Here is a 26,814-nt window from a genome sequence, read left to right on the forward strand (position 1 = left end):
ACAGTACTCTTTATCTACGAGAGAAATTCACTGTTCCAGTAGTCTGCACAATGAAAACAACACAAAGCGAGCATGACGGATTGCTAACATTAGCTGATATTTTGCTGATTGAACTTTTTCTATCCCCCCCAAAAATTGACTGAAAAGGGCCAGATAAGGTAAAAAAATAAATTTAAAAAAGGGGTTGGGGGGGCACGTTCCCCTATGTGCCCCCGGTTCTGCCGCCTCTGATACTAAACATAGTATCTAAATTATCTCAGATATGAAAAATATCAAACATCCATCCATTATATGAACCACTTATCCTCACTTGTTTCACGGGTGTGCTGGCACCACACCCAGCTGACTTTCGGGCGAGGCGGGATACACTCTGAACTGGTCGCCAGCCAATCGCAGATAGTACAAGACACATCACAAAAATACTATTGCGTCAGTGTGTCTTTTGGCTTGAACTACATAAAACCAGTTTATGCTTTACATTCTTTCATTATCTTTTTATACAATACGGGGCTATTTTTCCTCGACAAAAGCGTATTTTCTTGGGGTGTGTTACGGATTGATAGTATTTCCAATTAATTTAAATGAAAGTGAATTCATATTTGAATGAATAAACTGAGCAACGACCTCGGTCACAGAATGAATGAAACTCGTAAACTCATAAGTACCGCTGTAAATTGTTTTTATCCGTCAAAATATTGCTTGTGAAACCGGTCCATGGAGCCCCAAAAATATTATTTGCACGTCCCTCAAGTCATCACCGATATCTATAGATAGGAATTTCCACTTGGTTTCCATAATTGGAATTGTCGAATATTTTGTGTCGAACCTTTTAGTACATATTTTTCCTTATTGTGTGTGTGAATTGTAACGTGACTATTTTTTTTAAAAAAATTATTTATTTTTAATCCCCGAACGATATGTAACTCCAGCCCTGACACCGTCTCCTCCCCGAAGTAGAAATATCAGGCTGGTGGTTAGACGTCTTGACGGACATCCGAACATATACTGCGGTCATATGGACTACGTTTTATCTTCTCCGCCATTTTGATCGGCGACACCACCGGTCGTCGTCGCCAGCCTGTTGAAGTTGATTTCGGCCGGTGTCGGAGGGGAGGGAGTCGACAGTCGCTCCAAGACCACCGCGCTCACCGTGGATGGCTGATGAGTGGAGGTCATCGCTAGCGTGAAGCTAACACCGCAAGGAATAGAAGAGCCCCCCTACGGGCCGCTCAGGGTGACCTGACACCCCCAAGATTAGATGACAACCAAAGGAACATGAAGACTGAAAGGTAAGCCTCGCTTGTTGTAATGAGAAGATATTCCCCCCCCCCCCCCCCATAAAGGAAGTCAAGTGGAAAGCGATGACGCAGAGCCGAGTGGGCTGACCGAGGTCAGCTAGCTAGCTCGTCACATAGCACGGCTTCGCGATAAAATATGTAAAACATATATCTTTCCTTTACGGTATATGTATTAAGATGAACGTCACGGCCGCAAGTGGAAAATCACAGGGAAATTCATTGTAAACGGGGGGGAAGCCAACCTACCGAGCAGTGCCGTTAATTAAACGAATAAGCTAATTAAGATCGCGTCAAGTGATCACGCTCTTTGGCAACCGTGTGTAGTCGCGCCTACAGACGTACGCAACGCAATTAAGTACTGTATACATTTGCGTCTTTTGCTAAAATATAGTATGAGGAAACGGTCGCAAATCCAAACATCTCTCAACTACTGTCCCTCTCGACCATTCTGTCTCAGTGTTGGAGCCAAGAAATTAGAAAAAATCACACCACACACTCCAAACAAAAATGTCACAAAACAGTCAATATGCTGAAGGAATTGTGTAAAATTTGGGCTTGTTTAGTTGAGCGATTCTGTTGTATGAAGGCAACAGGTGGGTTAATTGCACCTTTTGCCACCTCGTGGAAGACCATTTTAATGACTAACTTTAGTGACTCCCTGTCACTATATGTCACTGGCATAGATGGATACTGTGGTTGAACCAAGATAAATGAATTACTCTTAACCTGTTCAGCGTCGTGGGGAGCTGGAGCCTATCCCAGCTGACTTTGGGCGAAAGGTGGACTCGTCCTGGGGCCTCTTCAGAGTGATTCCGTTTTTTTTTTTGCTGAGGAATTTTCATTTCCTAGCCGAGCGGGATGACATGGACATACTTGGAGAAAAGGTTGTTCAAATTCTAAAAAAGCTTTGAAAAAGTGCCTTATCAAAGCAAAACCCTTGAACCCACATTTTGCATCGGCTACTCTTGACCAACCTTTACGAAAAGATATTAGCCCATAGTCCTTTATGGCAGCAACGGGCTACCAATTAAGTTTATAGATTCTCCGGGAAGATGCTTGAGAGTAAGAGAGAGAGAAGAGATGAAAATGCTAGCCTAAGGAGAAGAAGCAACCTTGAAGTTACCGCCATGCCACAAAACAATAACTTAAAATGTTGTTTGCCGTGTTTAAATATGCAATATTTGATTCTATTTTTTGAAAAATGTATATGGTCTCTCGAGCATGTCGATTTTCATTTAACATTGATTTGATATAAGAACTGACTCAAAAGATATATTTGTGTCAAATAATTGTTTTCAGATTAACTCCATTAAATCAGATGATTTTGTACAAAGTGAATTGTTTTATTTTACTTTTATGCTTTTTTTTTTTTTGCCTAAAAACCTCTTCCTGATTTAGGTTACTCTGTGTTAGTCAATCGTTAGTTTCCAAAGTATGCAGTGTTTATTTTAAAGCACCAAATCCTCTTTGTACAGCTAAGTGCACAGGTCTACGTGAGCGTAAACCATGTTTTGGAAGTTTGACCTACACACAGCTTCTCATCTGGAGGCTCTACTTGACAAGGAGGATGTCACGCTCGCTGAGCTCATGGACGAGGACGACGTGCTGCAAGAGTGCAAGGCTCAGAACAGGAGGTCTTCATTATTTCATCTCTGTTGCCTCCATTGTTGGCATCTGGCTGACTGAACTGACTTTTCCTTTCATTGTGGCTCTTGTAGACTCCTCCTGTTCCTGTGCCAGGATCAGTGCATGCAGGAGCTGGTCCGCAAGATTACCACAGAGCCTCCTTCTGGTATAGAGGAGACCAAGCGATTTAAGTAGGTGCTGTTTATGCAGATTGGAGAAAAATACAGTGGTACTTTGATTTATGAGTGCCCCAGCTTATGTGTTTTAAATTACCAATTTGCTTGGTTGATTTATTATTAAAAAAACAAAAAAAGCATATTTTTGTTGTGAGACAATTTGAGGCATGTGGAAGCTTCAAATAAGTCGCTGCTCAAGTGAAGGGGGCAAAAAAATAGGGAGCAACTAAAGTGCTGTAATGCCTTTGCATGTGGGCAAGGAAAGCCACAGTCACCAATGCGTATTCAACCGTTTATTGAACGGACAGTCAAACACCAAAATGAGAACACTCGCAAGGAGCTGCTGTAGGCCACAACTCACGCCTCGACGCTCACATTGCGCTATAACCAGCCAACCTGACTCAACCCCTGATGTGACTCACTAGGCCACGCCTCTGCTAGACACATGCAACGCGAATAGTAAAGTATGTACACTAATTACACTTTATAAAATGTTTATTTATTTACACTCTTATTATGATTTAACAATTCACTGCTGTTTTTCTAGCGGCACGGTGGAGGTTAGAGCGCCTGCCTCACAGTTCTGAGGACCGGGGTTCAATCCCCGGCCCTGCCCTTGTGGAGTTTGCATGTTCTCCCTGTGCCTGCGTGGGTTTTCTCCGGGCACTCCGGTTTCCTCCCACATCCCAAAAACATGCATGGTAGGTTAATTGAAGACTCTAAATAGCCCGTAGGTGTGAACGTGAGTGCGAATGGTTGTTTGTTTCTATGTGCCCTGCGATTAGCTGGCAACCTGTTCAGGGTTTACCCCGCCTCCTGCCCGATGATAGCTGGGATAGGCTCCAGCGCTCCCGCGACGCTTGTGAGGATAAGCGGCTCAGAAAATGGATGGATGGATGCTATTTTTCTTTATTAAAATGTTTCGCTGTTCAACTGTCAAATGGCTGACGGGCAGCAAGCCCCAGATGCAGCTGCATTAGCAAACAACAAGCACTGCTTGTTGTAATAATTGTGAGAAGCTGAAAATTGAATTCACGATTCAAATTTTAGGTACGTTCAAAGTATAAACCGTTTCATTTGAATTGCAAGTTTTTAATCCTGTGTCTAAATTAATAATTACACGTAGAAGTCTATGTCTTGTTCTCTTCTTTTCCTTCCCGTTAGGGGTCGCCACAGCGTGTCATCCTTTTCCATGCAAGCTTATCTCCTGCATCCCCCTCTCTACCAACTACCCTCATGTCTTCCCTCACTACATCTATCAACCTTCTCTGTGGTCTTCTCTAGCTCTCTTGCCTGGCAGCGCCATCCTCATCATCCTTCTACCAATATACTAATTATCTCTCCTCTGAACGTGTCCAAACCATAAAAGTCTGCTCGCTCTTTGTTTCCAAAATATCTAACTTTGGCTGTCCCTCTGATGAGCTCATTTCTAATCTTATGCAACCTGGTCACTCCAAGAAAAAACCTCAACATCTTCATTTCTGCCACCTCCAGCACTGCTTCCTGTTGTCTCTTTAGTGCCACTGTCTGTAATCCGTACATCATGGCTGGCCTCACCACTGTCTTATAAATGTTGCCCTTCATTCTAGCAGAGAGTCTTCTATCATGTAACACACCTGACACCTTCCTCCACCTGTTCCAACCTGCTTGGACCCGTTTTTTACTTCCTTACCACGCTCACCATTGCTCTGGACGGTTGACCCCAAGTATTTAAAGTCCTCCACCGTCGCTATCTCTTCTCCCTGTAGCCTCACTCTCCCCCCTCCACATGTCTTTGGCTAATCTTCATTCCTATCCTTTTCAGTTCATGCCTCCACCTTTTTAACTCTTCCTCCACCTGCTCCCTGCTTTGACTGCAGACCACAATGTCATCTGCAAACATCATGGTCCATGGCGATTCCTGTCTAACGTCTCTGTCAGCCTATACATAACCACTGCAAACAGGAAGGGGCTCAGGGCTGATCCCTGATGGAGTTTCTCTGTCACACCGACAGCACACCTCATCACTGTTCTGCTGCCCTCATATATGTCCTGTATTATTCTAACATGCTTCTCTGGCACTCCAGTCTTCCACATGCAGTACTACAGTTCCTCTCTGTGTAATCTATCATAGGCTTTCCCTAGATCTACAAAGACACCATGTAGCTTCTTCTGACCTTCTGTGTACCTCTTCATTAACACCCTCAAGGCAAATAATGCATCTGTGGTACTCTTTCTTGGCATAGAACCATATTGTTGCTCGAAAATACTTCTGTTTCGAATCTAGCCTCTACTACTCTACCACAACTTCATTGTGTGGCTCATCAACTTTATTCCTCTGTAGTTCCCACACCTCTGCACATCAACCTTGTTCTTCAAAATGGGCATCAGGACCTTTTTCCTCCATTCCTCAGGCATCTTCTCACCTGCTAAAATTCTGTTGAACAAGCTGGTCAAAAACTCCACAGCCACCTCTCTTAGATGCTTCCATAACTCCACAGGTATGTCATCAGGACCAACTGTGTTTCATTTTTCATCCTCTTTAGTGCCTCTCTAACTTCCCCCTAACTAATCATTGCTACTTCCCGGTCCCCCACACTTGCCTCTTTTACTCTTTCTTCTCTCTCATTTTCCTCATTCATCAACTCCTCAAAAGTATCTTTTCCATTTATCCAGCACATGACTGGGACTGGTCAACAGATTTCCATCTCTATCCTTAATCACCCTAAACTGCTACACATCCTTCACATCTCTATCCCTTTGTCTGGTCAGCCTGTATAGATCCTTTTCTCCTTTAGTGTCCAACCTGTCATACATGTCATCATATGCCTCTTGTATGGCCTTCGCCCTACGTCACATCTCCATGTATTCCTTTCTTCTCTCCTCAGTCCTCTCAGTATCCCACTTCTTCTTTGCTAACCTCTTTCCTTGTATGATTTCTTGTATTTTGAGGTTCCACCACCAAGTCTCCTTCTCCCCTTTTCTACCAAATGATACACCAAGTACTATCCTGCCTGTCTCTCTGATCACCTTGGCTGTCGTGGTCCAATCTTCTGGAAGCTCCTCCTGTCCACCGAGGGCCTGTCTCATCTATTCTCGGAAAGCCGCACAATACTCTTCCTTTCTCAGCTTCTACCACATGGGTCCCTGCTCTGGCTTTGTCTCCTCCCCACCACCAGAGTCATTTTGCACACCACTGTCATATTCTGTCTAGCCACACTCTCCCCTACCACTCACTACCTTACAGTCAGTAAATAAGATCCTTCAGATTAAATTGTCTGCCCAAAATGTAATCCAGCTGTGTGCTTCTACCGCCGCTCTGTTAGGTCACCCTATATTCCTGGCTCTTCTGGAAGAAAGTATTCACTACAGCCATTTCTATCCTTTTTGCAAAGTCTACCACCATCTGTCCCTCCAATTTCCTTTCCTGGATGCCAAATTTACCCATCACTTCTTCATCACCCCTGTTTCCTTCACCAACATGTCCATTACAATCTGCAATAATCCCGACTCTCTCTTTCTGAGATGCTCAGAATTACTTTGTCTTGCTCCTTCCAGAATTTTTCTTTCACCTCTAGGTCACATCCTTCCCTTGAGGCATAGTCACTAATTACATTATACTCAATTTTAAGTTTCAGTCTCATCACTCGATCTGATACTCTTTTTACCTCCCAGACATTCTTAGCTAACGCTTCTTTTAAAATAACCCCTACTCAATTTCTCTTCCCATCTACACCATGGTAAAATAATTTGAACCCTGCCGCTAGATTTATAGCGTTACTGCCTTTCCGCTTGCTCTCCTGGACACACAATACATCAACCTTTCTACTAATCATCATGTCAAGCAACTCCCGAGTTTTTCCTATCATAGTTCCAACATACAAAGTTCCCACATTCAGCTCTAGGCGCTGTGCTTTCCTCTTCTCTTTCTGCCTAAGAATCCTCTTTCCACCTCTCCTTCGCCGTCGACCCGCAGTAGCTGAATATTCCATCGGCGGTGGCGGACGTTGTTAACCTGGGCCATGACCGATCCGGTACGGATTTCTTTAGATGAACGCTCATATTCGTTCAGCAAAGTTTTAAGCCGGATGCCCTTACTGACGCAACCCTCTGCATTTATCCGGGCTTGGGACCGGCCTACAGTTTGCACTGGCTTATGCATTACGTCTCGCTCTCTGTCAGTAATTAATTAATATAAACTTTCCATCTCCATATTTAAAAAAAAAGAAAAACCCATACATAATATAGATTACATATTTATTTAAGACCCACCAAAGAGGCCAAAAAATGTCTTTTGAATTTGACACACCACAGAGAAGAGTCTTTTTAAAAAGGCTGCCAAATTTGAATGAATACAAAAATCGACATGTACCTGTATGTAAAATTAGGTTCTGAAATCATGAAATATAAGGCCTGCCCTCGAGCTGCAGGACTGTGTGGGTAGCTCCGCTGAAGGCGTTGAAAACACCCCTTCACCTGTCAAGTCAAATACAGATATACTCGATCGTATGCTAGCCGCACTTAAGCAGGTAGCATACTAGCGAATGTAGTCAGCTACTGGCTGAATAACGTGCCGCTGTGGTTATGGTTAACTTTCCTGTGTCTCTATGTGTCGAGACCCACACACACAACAACTCCAAGTGAGGCGCTGCCGTTTTTGACAACTCCGCTGTGGTCGAGCGAGCTTCTTAGCTTGTGTCTTGCTATAAACAGTTAACTTTCACTTAGGTGTCTCCGTTGTGTGGATCTACGTGCATGGAGCAAGGCTTTAGAGTACTGGACAGAGCCAACGCCAGTCCGACGCCGGTCCACGAGCCCAGTAGTGTCTAATAAACATTAGCCTAGCCACTAGTAGCAGGCCACTTCGCAGTGGAGCCGTCCAACTCGCAGTCGGCTCACCACAACAGAGACACATTTTTGTGGTTGTAGGCATGTCTTGATGACTAACTGGTGTACTGGTAGTAGAACTAGGCCAATCTATTATTACTAAGTTAATCGCAAGCCAAAAGCCATACACAGCGCTCCTTAGTTATATAGTGGGGGAGGGCCAACTCATGCTGTTCTTTGGTGACGTCAAGATGAACCCGTTTTAGCGTCGCCCAAAAAATCTGTGCCACTGAGATGGTGAGAGTTTTAACCTCTATCTCAACAATTCATTACGAACTTGTTCTCTCTCTTTGCACGTTTACAGCACTTGCTTTCAAACATACTTAATATTTAGAAACAAAACACGAAAATTACTGGTGCAACTTTAAAGAATATACCGGGTGATTGTAAAGTAACTCCCTATTTTTAAGTACTCGTAATTTATTTCTGAACTATAATTCTTACAAGAAATGAACTTGAGAAGAAAGTGCATTGCATGGAGTTTCATATAAAATTTGATATGGGCGCCAGCATGAGCCACCAGTTTCTCAAGCCGCCTGGGAACCGCATTAACTGATTTCACAAGGAACTCTTGTGGGATGGAAGACATAACTTCTCGTATTCGCCCTTCAAGTTCTTCCATAGTCGTTGGTTTGGTAGAATAGACTTGCTCCTTTAATCATGGAACGTACACAAAAAAATTTGAAAAATATTACAACATATAAATAAATTATAAGTATTTTAAAATAGGGAGTTACTTTTCAATCACTGTGTGTGTGTGTGTGTATATATATTATATATATATATATATATATATATATATATATTATATATATATATGTTTTGGACATACTTGGCAAATAAAGATGATTCTGATTCTGATATATATATATTATATATATATATATATATATATATATATATATATATTTTTTTTTTCCCCCGGGTGAATTGGCTGTCACATTGTCTGGAGACGTCTCCGAGACATCTTCCCTGGTGAGAGTGCAAGGAATATTTTGGTCTCTAATGTCCCGGAGTCTCTGCGATTGATAACCTCGGCAGTCTCGGCTACATCTCCGCCAGTGAAATAGACCCCCAAGTGTAGAACTGTTTTCTTACAGACACGTTTTGGGAAATAAGCATCTTACTAAAGATTTACTTGGTTGGGTCATTTTACACTTGATAGATAGGCAGGGCAAATTGTCATATGTCCCCTTTTAGCACTATGCGTTGCTGTTGCTACACTGGGGCATGGCTAAGCCATTTTATAGTACTGTGATGGTTACGTATGCAAATTCTGTAAAAATCAGCACAGTCTAATCATTTTTCTGATGTTACTACCAGGTTTGTTGTGTTTTTCACAGGTATTCGAACATAGCATGTGAGTTGTTGACAAGTGATGTGGGCGTGATCAATGACAAGCTGGGCAATGAGGAGCCTCTCCTGGAAACCCTGTACGCCTTCCTGGAGCAGCCCTCCCCGCTGAACCCCTTGCTGTCATCCTTCTTCAGCAAGACCATCGGAAACCTCATCGCACGGAAGACTGAGCAGGTAACACCCACTGGTCATTAAAGTACCTATTACAGCAATGAAGCGTAACTTACTCCCATTTGTACAAGGTTCACAGTACCCAAATGGCACAAACTTTCTATATAATCACAGATTGATGGTACCTAACCTGTTATAGTGCTAGTGGTGTCTTTTAGACGTGATTCAAGGCTGAATGACTGGTGTATAGTGTACTTTGCAACTTACACTTACGCAACAAATGTAAACCTTGTGACGGTGTTTCTGTTGTGTTCAGGTGATTAGTTTCCTGCGGCGGAAGGAGGGATTTTTGTCCTTGGTTCTAAAGCACATCGACACGTCAGCCATGATGGATGTCCTGCTACGACTTATCAGCTGCGTGGAGCCGCCCCCACTTCGACTGGAGACTCTGGCTGTAAGAGACGAATAAACATACAGTTTACAAAATGACACGCACACTAAAATTTTCTACGATTTGGTGTTTATTTGTTTACAGTGGCTGAATGAAGAAAAGCTGGCCCAGAGACTCGTAGAAATTATTCATCCAAAGATTGATGAAGAGGTACATGCACATTGTAGTTATTTTGCAGCAACTATAGAGCTTTAATTGAATACAGCGGTACCTTGACTTAAGTTTTTCAAGTTATCATTTGTCGCTTGGTCAATTTTTATTATTGTTTTTCTTTATATTGCATGCCAAAATTATGTTACGAGTGAGCTTCAGATACGGCGCCCTTCTCGTGGGGTGGGAAAAAAAATGTACTGTAATGCCCTCGCATGTGGGGAAGGAGAGCCACAGTCCCCAATGCACTTTCAGTCGTTTATTGGCCGAAACAAACGTACTGACACAATATGAGAAACCTCGCAAGGAGCAGATCCTCACACTGGATTCTAAGCGACCAACCTGACTGAGGGTTCTACACAAACTTCTGCACTAGTAGCACTGTTGTGACCAACTTCTTCAGTTGGTCACACTAGCACACGATTTAGTTTGCACCCTTTTTGAGGAGGCACAGCATGGCCATGGCATACCACAGTTTCGTATGAAGTAAACATTGACAATGACTCAAGATATATCTGCAAAATATTTTACTGTGAACAAGATGTTTGTCTGCAACAAGCAGTGGCACACAAAACAGGTCAATAAATAAAAAAAATAAAAAAAACAAAACCAAGGCTTTACTTTTATTTGATAATTTGTTCAATTCAGTAGGGCCAGTAACCAGCTCTCATAATGAGGGCTCCTAACCCTCTTCCCCTGGGAAAACCACTTACATTTGAGCATTACTACAACCATGATTGACATGCATTGAAAAACGATTGCCTAAGTGTACCACCACCATATAAAAGTACCATTTATGATTATTCACACTATTTTGCAATGTATTTACTGGCAAAACAAACCAATTTCATAAATCACTGCTATGGGAATTATTGCACTTTATTTTAATGATAGTTTGTTTTCCTATACAAACCTCTTTAAAGGAGTCTGGGCATTTTTAATTTGCACATACAGTATCTTCATATGTCTATGTTAAACAGTGTTGGGAGGGTTACTTGGGTACACAGGTAAGATAGGTACACAGGCATATAGTTAGATAAATACAGTGTCATGAAAAGGTATTGGTCTCCTTCTCAAATTCTTATATTTTTTCAGTTTCCCCACTTTATGTTTAACATTATCAAACGAATGTAAATATCAGAAAAATATAACCCAAGTGAACTTAGAATGCTGTTTTTAAATGATTTCATTTATTAAGGAAAACAAGGATTCAAAGTTGCTTGGCCCTGTGTGAAAAAGTAATTACGCGCCTTGTCAAATCATGAATTAATTGTGGCTAATCACAAGTTTTGGTTAATTTTCACTGATCACACCCAAGCCTGATTACCTCCAGAACTGTTCAATGAAGACATCACTTAAACAGAATCTGCCAATTCAGGACCATTCATGCTTGAAAACCCTCAATTTTGGCTGAATTCAAACAATTCTGCAAGGAAGAATGGCCCAAACTATCTCCACAGAGATGTGAAAGACTCATTGCCAGTTTTACAAAACGCTTGATTTTAATTGTTGTTGAGGATGGCCCAACCAGCTTTAAGTTTATGGGGCCATTATCTTTTTCACACAGGGCCAGGTAATTTGAATAGTTTGGGTTTTTTCCTTCATAAATGAAATCACAATTTAAAAACAGCATTTTAAGTTCACTTTGGTTATATTTGTCTATTTACATTTGTTTGATAATCTAAAACAAAGTGGAGAAACTATGCAAAAATACAAGAATTTGAGAATGGTGCCAATATTTCATGGCATGGTAGATGGGTAGATTCATAATATTGGAAAAAGTATTCGTTCACCCATCCAAATAATGGGAATCGGGTGTTCCACTCACTTCCACGGCCACAATTTTATAAAATCAAGCACCGAGGCATGCAGACTTTTTTAGAAAAATTTGTGAAAGAATTGGCCGCTCTCAGGAGGTCAGTGAATTCTAGCGTGGAACTGTGATAGGATGCCACCCGTGCAACAAGTTAAAACATTCACTCGCGCAAGTGCGACATGATAAAATTTTATAATTGCACAAGCTGAAAAAAAATGAGGTTGCAGTCTCGAGCCCTGCGACTCCAGCTCCTGACATCACTCACTAGGCCACCCCACCTTAAAGGCATAAATCAACACACGAATACTACAGTATGTACGCAAAATAGTTAACATGTTATAAAACTGATTTCTTTACACTTATTTGTTTTAATACAGTACAGTGATGTTTTTCTTTAAGACACGTAGCCCAAAAAAAAATTCTGTTCAGCTGAAACTGACTGATTGTATTTCAATTGATTTCGATGGGGAAGATTGACGCAACAAATTCAACTCGTAAGTCAAAGTACCCCCGTATACCTGTAGCTCAATTACATCTCTAGCTTTGGTGTTTACAATCCTGAAAGTCTGTCTCTGTTATTTCTACAAAGAGGCAGTCCAACGCTTCTCAGACTTTGTGCGACATCATTCGTTTAAGCAGAGACCAGGCTAATCAGCTTCAGGAGATGTCCCAGCCTGACCCTTTGCTGACCGTGCTGGAATCGTAATCCACATAGACACAAACTCTCCTAATTATGCTTTTTGGACAGGATACACACAAAGATGTCTGTCTCTGTTCTTCAGGCAGGAGTGTGTGGAGCAGCTGTTACAGAACATGTTCTCAGGAGACGGGACTGAGAGCTGCATTGTCAACGGGATTCAAGTTCTGCTCACATTGCTAGAAATCAGGAGGCCTGTGTGAGTTGCCAACCTTTCTTGCTTTATTAGTCTTCGTAGCTCTCCATTTCAACTTCGTGTCCATCCATTCTGTTTTTGTAACAACAGCGTGGATGGCGTAATGGACGCTCGGGGGTTTGAGAGAAGTTACACAGTGAACAGCAGCATCCTGTTGGCCATTCAGCCGCACTTGCTCCACTTCCACCAGCTAGTTCTGGAGCCTCCCAAAGTACGTAAACAAATTGCATGAAAACATTTGGAGGGCTTAATGGGAACGGCACGGTCTAGATTTAGCAGTGTCTTTGATCTCTTTAGCGAAATTCTATGCTGACGACTTTGGGTGTGCTGGAGGAACCTTTGGGGAACACGCGGCTGCACGTAGCCAGACTAGTGGCCTCCCTGCTCTACACCAGCTCCGCCAGCCACGCAGTTATAGCACAGGAACTCTGCCGACTCAATACAATAGACGTGCTTTTGGTAAGATGAACACACACTTTTCAATGTTCGTAGTTCTTAAAAAAAAATAAAAATAAATAAATGACGGGATTGTACTTTCAGAACTTGTTCTTTAAGTACACGTGGAACAACTTCCTGCACCTTCAAGTGGAGCTATGCGTGGCGGCCATCCTGCGGCCCTGCGCCCACGAAATGAGACTTCAGCCAGGCCTCGTCTCCCAGGACAACGTTAAGCTTCCTCAGGATGCGTCGCAAGAGCAGGCTTTGACGGAGGTCGCAGTCACCCATGACAATTCTGCACATAATTTATTGGTTACTCACGTAGGTGTCTTTAACATGCTGACAGCATCAGGGTGCTGTTTTCTTGACAACTGATTGCCAAATTTGTATTTTCAAGTTGTTTCAGCATTGCCGGCTTATTCAGAGGATTCTACTGGCCTGGGAAGAGAATGATAAAACCCAGTAAGTGTTCTTACTTTTGAGATTTTAGGCCTGTTTACTATGGCATGATCCAAGGGTGGAAATTGTGTGTTTTAGGTCAGAAGCTGGAATGAGGAGAGGCTACATGGGGCATCTGACAAGGATCGCCAACACTGTTGTCCACAATCTGGAGAAAGGCCCGGTTCACACCCAAATTAGTAATCTTATCAGTGGTACGTGTGGACAGTACTGCTTTCACAGTCAATCTATCCATGCTTGACTGTCACTTATTGCTATGGAGCCCCAGACATGACGTGGGATATATATTTCTTTTAAATTGTGGTCGCAATTTCGATACATTACAGTGTGCACAAAATGTTAATTTGTGGCCACAAAATACAAATTTGTAGCCACAAAATCGGTAATAACATGCAAGTAAAATAGTAATTAGTGGGCTCAATATCATTCCATGAACAGCTTGGACGTCTGGGTAAGCAAATGGAGCGCATCTTCACTAGAAACTGATTTGGGATGTCATCTGCATTACTGTCTCTAGGGTAGGTGCACTCGATTTGCTTACAGGAACGATAAATAAATATATCATTTGTATTTAGTAGCCACAATTAAAAAATTCCCCCCATGTGCTGCTTGCGGTTCTGTATAATGCTGTTGTTTTTGTTGTTTCTTTTTTGGCTATAGAGCTACCAGATGACTGCAGAGGCCGTTGGGAGACTTTTGTTAACCAGACCCTTTCAGAAACCAACAGGAGAAACACCATAGATCTGGTAAACACGGACACATGAAATACAGAAGAGATTTTAAGTATATAAACTCTCAGTGTTCTATTTGTGTCTTTTAGGTCGGCAGCGGTAACCCACGGCCTTCCTCGGAAGACGACATGGAGAGCCCCTTCCCAAAAGAACTGACACTACAGCAGGTTTCAGCACAAATGTCAACTATAAAGAGTAGGGATGTCCCGATCCAACTTTTTCACTTCCAATCCGATATTGATATTTTAGCCGATATCGGTCCGATCCAATATCAGCAATAATCATATGTATTTTACTTAGTTTGTCGTATGGAATGTTAGAAAAGGCTTGATCGAGTCATATTACTCAGAGAACAGCAACAATAGGTACGAGAAAAACGGTCCCATTTATTATTAACCAATGGGTTACATAAAGTAACTTGGAAAACAAGAATCTAGTACAATTAAATAAAATGAAAAATATTAGGAAATCCTGAAAAATAAAATATAATAAAACAGTTATAAAAATAATCTTAATAAATACAAATTATACTTTTAAAGTGCAAAAGCTCAATGCAGTTTTTTTGTTTTTTTTACAGTCAGTAAATGGTGAGAACATAATTTGTTTTCTCCATATGTGCGGCACTCCACTTTGAACTTTTTGATGCAACTGGGGTTAAGTTTTATTGACAAATCGCTGTTCCTGTTGTGCACCTCTTGGCCTCTGAGGGGCAGTGTGATACACGCAATGAGAGACACACTTGCAGAATCAAAGAAAGTAGAAGTCGTGATGGAATAATGTTATTAAAACTCGTTTTTCACAGAGTTTGAAGAATATATGCCAGAGAGAATTGTTGTATTGCCTGTTTGTATATTGTTATCCAGCATTTGTGTACCAATATTCATTATTTTGAGAGATGTGGCCGGGAGTTCAATGCTAATTTTCTTAATTTCGTCAATTATGTTTTTCATTCATTGTGTGTTAGCTTTAAGAGAGCATTTTTTTGTAAACAAAGAAAGAAACGAAGGCTCTGATGTATTTGAACAATGGGTATAATTATTTTGTTAAGTAAGTTTAGTTTTACAGTGAACTGGAGTGTCAGTAAACAACTTTAAGTGAGCGACATTCATTCTTACTCCTCCCGCTACTATGTTAGCACCTTAGCAATCTGTTGTTGTGATCTTGTGGGATCTGCATGCCATCTGTGCACTGCTGGATAGAAATGCTGGAGCAGAGCATAGAATGAACTGCTTTATAAGAGTCCAATCTGTTTTTATTATTTATTTTTTTGCTGACATCAGACCAATTTCTGATCTCAAAGATCGGATCAGGACACCCCTACTAAAGAGTGTCTGCCAGAATTCCTTGTAATCAAACTGTATTTGTATTTATGCTTTAGGCTTTCTCAGACTACCAAATTCAGCAGATGACTGCAAATTTTGTGGATCAGTTTGGTTTCAACGACGACGAGTTCACAGATCACGACGACACTATCGGGTGTGTGTACTAGTGCGGTGGGCCGTGCATTTTGGTACCGGGGCCTTTAGTGGAGTCTTACCTGACTATGCTGAGTAAGCGTATGCTGACTAAACAAATGCTTCTCTCATTGCAGGGCAACGTTTAATCGAATCGCAGAGATGAATATTAACATCGACGTGGGCCAGGACAGTGTGAGTTTATTCAAAATTACTCAGACACCCCTATTGAGAAACAACACTCTTAGGCTGGATTTACACAACACTGTTCAAGTGGCAGCATAAGTAAAAATAGACAAATACAAAATAAGAACACTTGCCAGAGCTGCTGTAGGCCACCGCTCACACCCAGAAGCGCACACGCAGACGAACTGGCCAACTCGACTCCAGCTCCTGAAGTCCCTCACTAGGCCACACCCCTTAAAGGCACACATCCAACACATTAATACTATGTAGAGTAATTAAACTTTATTCATTTACATGCTCTTTTATTATGTTTTTTTATACAATACAGTACTGTTTATCTTCATTAAAAACATAACTAACGGCTGGAACGGATTAATGACATTTCAAGTCCATTCTATGGCAAAAACTGATTTAATATACAGCCCAAGTAAATTGTGTTACGCGCTTGATCACAGAACGAATTAAACTTGTAAGTCAAGGTACCACGGTAAATAAATCTGAATTGGGCACTTGAACCTGCAATGTAAATCCGGCTTATTTTCCATTTACCAGTTTGAAGTTTTGGCAATGGCATGTTTATTTTTCAGGCCAATATGGCTTCGTTTGACGCCTGCGCCAAGGAGAGGATTCAAGCCTTTGACGATGACGAAGAGGACATCTGGGAGGAAAAAGAAATCAATTATGCAACACAAACCAAGTCAAGGAACAGGTTTGCAGATGTTCTTATTCGAGCCTTACTCACCCTCTCCATGGTGTCCTGATGTAAAGATGTTAATTTGATCTACCCAATCAAGGTTTGGTGGGTCCCAGGCCGCCCAAGGCCAAGTCCCGAGGAAAGCGTATGATAGGTCAGCAGCTTCTGACAAAGCACCAAGCTCAGACTCTGACGAAGGAGAGGAGCTGAAAGATGACATTGACCCTTTCTCCAGCCAGGCAGAGGCCACAAAGAGTGAGATAAAGCATATGATCATCATGCCATTGTTTCGCTCTCTTTGAGGGAATGACGGGTTTTGAGTAAGTGCCTCCTGTACATTGTTTCTAAGACTCCGGCTGGATTGCGGACTTTGGGGAGGTGAACTCAAAAGCTCCCGCAGCAGGCGTCGGCTTCGCAGCCTGGGACAGTCCCCAGCCTACCGCCACTGAGACAGAGGAGAAGGGCTGGGCCCAGTTTACAGACTTTCAGCCTTTCTGCTGGTGAGCCCGCAAAATGCCCGTCCATACCCAGCAATACTGTCTTAACTGGAAATGCTACAACTAAATGCCTCCAACCACTATGACGGTTTTGTTTCCGCTCATTGACCGCAAAACTTGAAGAGAAGCAAACCCCTAAATTCAGTGTCAAACTTTAGCAACGTGCAGTTAGTGGCATTTTCGAGGGGCAGAACAAGGCCAGGGCGACATTCCAAAAGAGAAACCACCAAATGTGCTCAGTGAATTTATTCCCCAGTTCAATCCTTCGGGCCTACTGAGGCATCTCATCCAGAACAGTCATTGTAAATGAATTAATGGGCATTTGGTGTGTATATGATCCCAGTGTATCAATAATAGAGATAGACCAATATGTTTTTTTTCAGGGCCGATACCGATTATTAGTAGTCAAGAAGGCCGATAACCGATAATTGAAGCCGATATTCATTTTGCGGTAAAAAGGAAAATATTGTTGTTACAATTTGAAATAATAAAAACTCCAAACACTTCATTTAAATGCCTGAAAGCATATTTATTGAACAGTTTTTCAAATTTGCAATGTTAAGTTTTGTTTTATTATTATTATTTTTTTAAACTTAGTAAATAGGAATCTTTGTTTTAAAATTCTAACAAAAAGTGCAGGGAGCTCCCAGGCTTACAAAGTTAAATGAAAATTTTAACAGATAAATAGGTCCCTAATGTTTTCAATAGTAAATAGTTTTTAATAATTTTGTTTAAAGTTCAAAAACAAAAAGTGCAGGTAGTTCCCAGGGTCAACAGCATCTCGAAGTTACCTGCAAATTCAAAGAAATGGTTCCCTAAAGTTTCATAAAATAAATAAAACGGAGAGTTGTCACATCCACCACTGAAGTGGTGAGTGTTGCCACAGTTACTTTGAAAATCTAACTTAGTTACTTTCCTGATTACTTGAGCTTAAGAGTAACGTAGTTACTTTGCTGATTACTTGATTTTCAAAGTACCTAAGTTAGAAAAAAGTAAATTTTTAATTACTTTCGGCAGCTGCCAAGTGGCAGGAATATCACTTATCCACAGTACAAAAAAAGCATTAGCTTAACCGTACACATTACTTGGTAATGTACGCCACACAAGTTACAGAAAGATGTCATCAACCTGAAGCAATAACTTAAATATTAGTGTAGTTGAAGCCACATTAACTCGGCAACTTAGTCCAGACTTGACATGCCAACACAATACAGTAAGTTCCTAAACGTAAGCAAGCACACCATTCTCAGTACACTGCCAAATGTGGTCCATGAAAGCAACTGTGTGAGTGTATGTGTGTGTGCCTTTATGCGTGCGTATACGTAAACACACACACACTATTGCTCACACCACAGTAATTTTGATGCGAAGAGTGAGAGAACTTTTTATCTTACTACGTGACCTCAACTGTGCAGCGCGTTCAACCACCTCACAGATGAAGTTGAGAGTTCTCACTTTTCATTGTAAATATTATTTAAGCTAAGTATTGTAAGTCCTTCAGTGAGTCAGTCCATACCCTCCATGGCCGATTGATGATCGCGCACTCGGTATGAATAATTAACCCACAATGCATTGCACGTTTAAAACGCCAGTGAAACTGTATTCTTAATGTGTAAATAAAAACGTAACAATCAATTTTTTTGTTATTTTCCTTTTACTAAGGAAAATGAAAAAAATTGTGCGGCGACAGGGGCTGTCTCGGTTAAATGCTTCTGCACATTTGGACTGCTTCGTTGGTTGAATCACCAGCTACAAATTACTGTTTGGTGAGAGACATTGGTGATGGAAAACTAACTATTGTTGGATTGAAGAAGGTAGTCTAATTACTTTCCCAGGAAAAGTAACTTGTTTCTTCGTTCGTTACTCAAAATGGCGGATTTTTGGACTGACGTGTTACTTTGAGTCTTACTTAGTAACGTGTTACCGGCATCACTGGTTACAAGTAGTTGTGCGTTATAGAGGACTAGGATTTATTACAATGTATGTACAGTCTGCTGCCTTAATTTACCTTTGAAACACATATTTGCTCCCTGGACTGTCTCCATTTGGTAAAATATTCTCCTCTCGATCCCGTGTGTGTGTGAGACAGACCATTGTGCATGTATTGCCCGGCTTTTACTGCATGCTGATTGGATGGTTGTTGCCTGTGCAGTGGCTGTGCAAGGGTAACCAATCAGGTGGTGCTGTGGGCGGGACAGTGCTGGAGAGAGAAGTCACAGACAGAGAGGCTCGCTGCGGCTGCATCAGAGTCAAAATAACCCAGTATTAAATCATCGGCCGCCAGATTAAAAAAAAAAAGGCTGTTACCGATATGCGTCAAAATGCCAAATATCGGCCCTGATAATCAGCCCGGCTGATAATCGCCTTATCACTAAGCCATAAAATACGTTCCCCCACTATATCGCCATCGATCACGCTCCTGCTATAGCTGTTTTTTTGTTTGTTTGTTTTTTTAATGAATTGTTTTTATTGGTTTTTACAGTATACTTCCTTAATATGATGCCCTGTAGGAAAGGAGAATCACAGTTGCCGATTCACTTTTCAGCCATTGATTAAACGGCGGGCGAACAGTAAAACAAACACAATGAACTACTCACGTTTAAGCTGCTGTCAGCCACAGCGCACGCCCAGGTACTCTCATGCAAAGCCACGCCACCCCACCAGGCCCACCTCTTATAGGCACAAGCATGTACACAGTCACTACAATACGTAAAAGGTACATACATATGCTTGCAGTATTTTCTTAGTTGTTTGAATACATTTATAATGTGTTTAAATCAGGTTTAAGTAGTTAATTAGGTGTAGTAAAAAATATTTTAAGTTTCTATCGCAGATTTTCACTGCGGGTGTGTCTGGAACCTTGCGATAAATTGGGGTGAGCTGTAGGTACTGTAGATACTTCTTGCTGGTCCAAGGTGTCAGCCACTGAATGTTTGGATGATGTTGGAAATTAAATTTAGAACTGTGAATGCAAGGAATGTGACCTCCTGGACTTTCACCCGACTTCTCAAAATGGTTGCAGTGTGTCTGTAGTGCTCTCTAAATTTTTTGACATACTATATATCTCCAGTTCTGAAACAGGCCCCCGATGCAGCTCACCCGTGGACTCGGATCTCAGCACTAAACCGAGCCAGAACCGTAAGTTGAATGTTTTTCATCACGAAACTACAACCTACAAGAGTGGAATGAATCTTTCAATTGGACTATATCATCTCCTCCCTCCAGCCTGCGTGTGGAGCGTATGCGGGGCGAGGAAAGCCCCCCTGGTGGCGTCGGACAGCTCCTCGTCCAGCAGCTCCGACACCGACGAAGACGAGAGCAAGATGGGGCCCGCGTCAGCCCAGACGGCAACCAAGGAGACCATCAACACGGGCGCTGGCAAGGAGACCTTCCGGCTCACCGTGGATGCTAAGAACGAGCGTGCCGTGTTCAGCAGGTACGGGACACGTGCTCACGGACAAGAGTTTTTGGTCCAAGAAGTTCAAAAAGGCAACAGATGATTTTTATGCCTCACATGAACTTCATATGAGTCACTGAAAGTGGGTCACTGACTCGCCTCACTTCCTTTTTGGCAGCGTGGGTTCAGTTCCCACTCATAATGTATGTGCCCGGTGATTGACTGGTGACCAGTCTGGGGTGTAGTTTGTGTTGGAAATTCCTCTTTTGTAGAATAATTAAGGAATCAATCTTGTCTTTATGGGATTTTTAAAAGGAGCAGAGGAGAGCGAGGGGGATATGGCTGTCTGTCCTCTCTCTGAACCCGCAACTCGAAAGAACAGATTATAAATCAGGTCCTTCAATCAGATTCAGTAAATTTCCATAATCAGGATATTCCCACCAGCTACCCAGCCAGCTGTTGTAGCTGTTTGGAAATGTCCTTGGACAAAACAAAATACGGCTTGTTGCTATTAGCAAGGCGAGACATATCAGAAGTTACACCAGAGTTATAGAACAAAATAATACATTAAGGCATTAAACCTTCTAAATGTTAATATAAGTAATTTGGCCAACTCAGGTTTTTACACATAAAAAGGTCAAGTATGTTAAAACACAAAATACATTTGTCTACGGTAGTGAGAGACTAGTAATGTAGCAAAAAAGGCACAATAAGAAAATATACATTTAGGATATACGGGACAGTCAACACCCACTGTTTGACCACTAATAGCGAAAATCCGGATAATTTATGCGCATTATAATTGCATTGAAAAAAAAAATATATATTTTTAAACTAAAACAATTATTGAATATTGGGGATAAATCAACAATAAGTGTTTTCAGGGTTTGTTCCCCCGCGCCCCCAAAAAAACAAAAAGAATAGCGAAAAAAAAAATCTGCAACTCTGTGAATCTGGGGGTGCCGACCTGCAAGTATCTTGGGGTCCACTCTATACACGCAAGAGTCGTAAATAAAATTGTGTGCAGTAAGTCATAATTACCGTAGAATATTTAGAACTTTTTTCCCAAGCCAACACCACAGAAATTTACAGATGAGAAAATAAGTTGGAAATGTACCTTTAGTCAAAAAATGTATGAAAACCCAATTCCTAATAGCTAAACATTTTAAATGTTCCACAATTTAACAAAAGATGAACCGTCAAACTGCATGGCCGTCGGCTGGTACAGATCTAAGAGTAAGCTCATTCTTGCTCTTTTTTTCATGTACGGGTGAGGCAATGTTCACCGCAAGTGACTGATAAACAAACTTGAATTAACTGATTAAATCTATTAATCGCCAAACTCTAGTTACGAGTTATGAACTGGTCGGTCACGAGACACAAGAAAATAACCGTACTTACTGTTTTCATTGTATTGTTTCATATGTATGACTCACGAGTGTCTTTCATACGAATATTTACTGTTATTGAGACTTAACTCCTGCATTAGTGATAGTTTACGACCCCCTGTACAGGTTTTCTCCAACACTTCATTTTGCATTACATTAATGGCCTCTATAAACTTTCCCCTTGTATATAAAAAGTGCTGCACTATATCTACTATCTACTGCTTCTCTGCTGCCCACATTGAGCGTCTCTCCTTTCTCTCTAAGCCTTTCCCTCTCCCTCCCACTCTCTATGTTGCTGTTCTGATATACACCCCCCCCGCCCCACCTGTCTCTTCCCACCTGTTTCGCCCTCCCCACCAACCCCCTCAGAGTATTCAGACCAGCCACTAGACGGTATGTGGAACGTGCAATGATTTCCTGAATTTTGAATGAGAGAGCAAATGCTGTTCATAAGAAAAGACGGGACACGTTTTGCTTGTTGCCTTGTCAAGGATGTATGCGACGACCAAGACTAATTCATCAGTGGACTGCACTAACCCACTACATGCCCATACATTAGCTTAACTAGTCTCTTTCCCCAACACCAGTCCAGCATTAACACATCCATAAATAGAAAAAGGAGTGTCTGTGGCCTCACATATGTGGCACAGATGTTTGCAATAATGACATATCCAGTGCATCATTTCCTATTAAATATCCAGCTAGTGTCTTCCCTTTCCAGTAAAGAAAGTGGGGAAGAGCCCTATTTTGCCACATTGCATGCTTTGAACAAGAACATTTTCAGTACAAGGCAATGCAGTAGCACGCAACTTACTAACAAATAATAGCTCCTTACAAGCATGCACAAATTGATTGTTGTTTTCGCTGTGGGGAGGGGCACCGTCAACTGTAGATAACAGTGGTGAGTTTTTAAACCAAGATCTGCAACCGCTGTTTGTTTTCTTTCATCAGGAGTGACTAACTCTCATTTCCCCCTCTTTGCTAAGAACACTGTCTTTTTGTTTTGTTTTGAAGTCACACAGAAAAGACAGCAGCAGAGGACAAAGTGGAAGGAAATGAGGCTGACGCGGAATCTGAAATGAAACACGGAGACTGTCCCAGTCCAGCTAAGAGCAGTCCTACCCAGCAGCCTGCTGCTGTCACACAGTAAGTAGTGTCTGTGTACTTAACACACAGTCGTGGAGTTAAATTGGATCTAGGGGCGTTTTTTAACTTAACTACAAAGAGTACCAGGGGCGTATTCGGTATGAGGTCTTCAGTACAGTATTTCCTCATATGGTGGCAGTGGTAATAATGTACTGGAATGGAGAGCGTACCAGACATTTGAAGACATAATGTATTCATCCATCCATTTTCCATACCGCTTATCCTCACTAGGTTAAGTATCGCATTTCCTCACAAAATGGCTGGCGACATTGGTATTAGGCTTGTAGTAGGGGTATAACGGCTGGGGGCGTTTGTATACTCAACTGCAGGGTACCAAACGTTTATCAGGGATAAGGTGTTAAGTACCATATTTTCTCATATAGTGGCTAGGGTGGTGGTATACTTACTCAACTACAGGGAGACCCAGGCATTAGTAAGGCGTTAAGTGCTGGTTTTCATGTTTTATGTTTAGTGCCGAGAGCAGTCTTTAAACTCCACCATAAACATCAGCTTTACAGATGCCAGGCCCGTTCTACAGGTGCCACTGCAACACACAGTGGAGGTAACTACACTCACTTGTCCTAAGGAGTGAGAAAGGAGGCATCCAACAGCGCCACTATATGAGGATATGTCACGAATGCTGAGAATGTTTATTTTAAGGGAGACAAACACGAACAATCGTGGCCCGACTCGATTCTCTCCATTGTTCCCCTGCACTTGAACATCCCCTTGTCACACACCACGGAACCCGTTGTGGTTTTACTGCTTCTACTCGCAATCAAACCTCATTGGAAATATGACCTTTTTTTTGTTTGTTTTACAGAGAGAAGCAGCCCTCTGCCAACGGACCGGCCTAACCACATCATCATCGTCGGCGATCCTTCCATGCGCAGCCACGCTGTTCTTTGATTAGTCTTAGCGGCCTTGTTTGCCAGCCCAGTGACACATTTGCATTAATTGCTAGAGAAGCACATCCAACAGCCAAATGAGGTTACACATTAATGATCTGCCCATGACAAAAATAACAGTCCTGCGCATAACTCTAAGCCTGGTCTGAGTTTCACAGCATTCGACTGATGACACGTCAACTACCCATAAACACCACAAAACTAACTTTTCAATTCAGCATTTCAACTCCCCATGTGTATGCAAAGCCATTTTTGGATTTATGCCATATTCTCGAGATCCAGATTAAGGTCATACTCATAGGACAAAAGTGGCATTAGTAGAAAAACATTACCAGTAAGACACAGTCTTTCTATTAGCGCGCTGTATTGTCTTACTAGTGAGAACAAAGAGTGTGCTAGTGCATGAACCTTAAACTGGATATCAAGGATATGGAATAAATGCTCAAACTGCTTTCCCTACAGGCGGGCAAATATTTTATACCGTTTCACCCTTGCCCAACTGTGCATATCAGACATGGACCATCATGCGTGTCACTACTCTCACAGTCCATCTAGTTTCAATGTGTGAGAGTGTGAGCTCTGTACGAAGTGAAGAGCTCACACTTACTCTCAGGTCCGAGGAGAAGTATGCCCAATACTAAAAGAAAGCACACCTGTGTAACACATGCACACACATACGCGCGCACACACACACACACACACACACACACACACACACATTAAAAAACACTGTATTATTGAACAAAAAAAAAAATAATAACAACTCCAAAAGACACACAGATGTGCACATACCCAGTCATACCTCCCCCCTAATCCTCGGAAGCTGTCAGTTGTACTATTGTGATATTTGCACCTGTATTAGGTTGTGGCTACTCTTGGTAATAAATGTCATATAAATGTATACAGTATATATACACATATAATCATATCTATTTTTGGAACAAAAGATAGGAAAGTTGAATGCATGTGTTGTATGAATGTGTGTCGTTGAAATGAGGCAATAATGACGTTTTGGTATCCCAGCATCAGTTCAGGAGGAGTGTGTGTGTGTGTGTGTGTGTGTGAGGAGTGTGTGAGTGTGAGTAGTCTTACATAGCATTACGTTAATCACTTTTTTTTCACGCATTAGGCAATCAGATTGCCGAACCGGAGATTACTGCATAGCCATTGTCTTGTTGCTATTTATTTGATGTCAATGACAAAAAAAACAGCTAGTGCCAAGCGTTGATTAGGGGTAAGGCCTAAAGTACCGTATTTCCTCACACAATGGCCAGGTGCGTTTGTTTACTCAACTACAGAGAGTATGAAGCATTTATTCAGGGTGAGGCGTTAAGTACGGGATTTCCTTACATAGTGGCTATGGGTGTTTTTTTTCCCCTCAACTGAGAGAGGACATTTGAGGGGTAAGGCATTAAGTACCGTATTTCCTCATATAGCGACCAGAGGCGTATCTTTACTCATTTGCAGAGAGCAGGAAGCATTTATTGGAGGTAAGGTGTTAAAAGTATTGTATTTGGTGATACAGTGGCCGGGGATGGGGGGGGTATGTTTACTCGTAGTGGGGCTTATCTTTCCACTCATCTCAGGGCTGGTGGTGACTTTAGTTACACGTTTGCCCATCTGTGGAATCATTTGCAGGCAGCACAGTGGCCTAGTGTTACTATGTCTGCTTCACAGTTCTCGGGGTTCAGGATTTGAATCTCAGTTCAGGCCTTCCCTGTGCAGAGTTTGCATGTTCTCCCCATGCTTGCTTCTCCAGGTACTCGTGCTTCTTCCCACATTCCAAAAACATGACATTCATTGACAACTCTAAATTGTCCGTACGTGTGAAAGTCAGTGTGAGAGGTTGTTTTCTTTATATTTGCTCTGTGGATGGCTGGCGACCAGTCCAGGGTGTACCTTGCCTCTTGCCGAAGTCAGCTGGGATAGGCTCCAGCGCGCCTGTGACCCTAATAAGTGTTATATATTTTCTTTTAAAAATTGATAAATATAATCATTTGGGTAGATTTAAGTCTTTGATTCACAGGCACTTTTTGTAAAGGCTCCATTTGAATGTGGAATAGCTCACGTGTACATTACACACGTTGGAATACGTTTTGCTTTTCTACCAAAGTCTTCCCTCATTGGTATTTTTATTTTTGACAGACAATAAAATCCAAAGCAGTCTTGTTTTTCCCTCCAAATGAATGTGACACTTTTGCTTGTTCCATGTGTGAAATGCTCTAAAGAAATCCGGTTTCAGGGAGGAGGAAAACGGCGCTATTTTACCACTGAATATATCAAACTCTCATTCCCAGTGAGGGAGACAACTGCGTTGACGTGACTGTGTAACGGCACGATGCTTTGTGGGCATCTCACCGCCAGTTGCTCATTCCAAGACATGCATGTGTGTATCATTGCGTGTGTGTGTGTGTGTGTGTGTGTGGGGGTGGGGGGTGGGGGTTAGAAAATAAAGCTGTGCTGTAAAATGCCTTTCATTTTTTGCCATGCAAACTAATGCTGGTGTTAACTTTTTTGAAGCAATGTGTCTGTTACTTGTCACTTTACCTGGTAAATTCATATGAACCTAATAAATCTGTCAAAAGAAAAGCCAGTCTGTGTGTTTGAGGCCTTCTCTGACACGGACGCACGCAGACAGTAAGAACAGCAGGCTCAAATATGTTTACCTTGAGGGCAGGTCAAGTAATGAACTATGGAGCTTCTTGTTGCACACGGTCAACTACATTTTGGACAGCAGTTGACTTAGCATAGAAAATCATAAATTAAATTCCTC

General features: G+C 41.8%; 1 protein-coding gene across 2 annotated transcripts; it reads left to right on the forward strand.

Annotated features, from left to right (window-relative positions):
* Positions 1–920: 920 nt before the first annotated feature.
* ppp6r2b (protein phosphatase 6, regulatory subunit 2b) lies at positions 921–26,630 on the forward strand. Of its 2 annotated transcripts, none has more exons than XM_061678199.1 (24): positions 921–1,289; positions 2,774–2,932; positions 3,017–3,115; positions 9,310–9,496; positions 9,750–9,887; positions 9,969–10,034; positions 12,440–12,552; positions 12,633–12,746; positions 12,834–12,954; positions 13,041–13,202; positions 13,284–13,502; positions 13,579–13,643; positions 13,719–13,834; positions 14,301–14,386; positions 14,461–14,538; positions 15,750–15,847; positions 15,963–16,020; positions 16,599–16,720; positions 16,806–16,960; positions 17,055–17,205; positions 20,273–20,340; positions 20,428–20,638; positions 23,002–23,133; positions 23,957–26,630. In XM_061678199.1, exons 2-24 carry the CDS (start codon positions 2,805–2,807, stop codon positions 23,988–23,990), a joined length of 2,721 nt encoding a protein of 906 aa, XP_061534183.1. In that variant the 5' UTR covers positions 921–1,289; positions 2,774–2,804; the 3' UTR covers positions 23,991–26,630. The 2 variants fall into 2 exon arrangements, with proteins under 2 accessions (XP_061534183.1, XP_061534184.1); XM_061678200.1 differs by lacking the exon at positions 23,957–26,630 and adding an exon at positions 23,606–23,684.
* The last annotated feature ends 184 nt before the right edge of the window (positions 26,631–26,814 follow it).

This window comes from Phycodurus eques, chromosome 5, assembly GCF_024500275.1.
Source record: "Phycodurus eques isolate BA_2022a chromosome 5, UOR_Pequ_1.1, whole genome shotgun sequence".
In the NCBI taxonomy this organism is placed as follows: domain Eukaryota; kingdom Metazoa; phylum Chordata; class Actinopteri; order Syngnathiformes; family Syngnathidae; genus Phycodurus; species Phycodurus eques.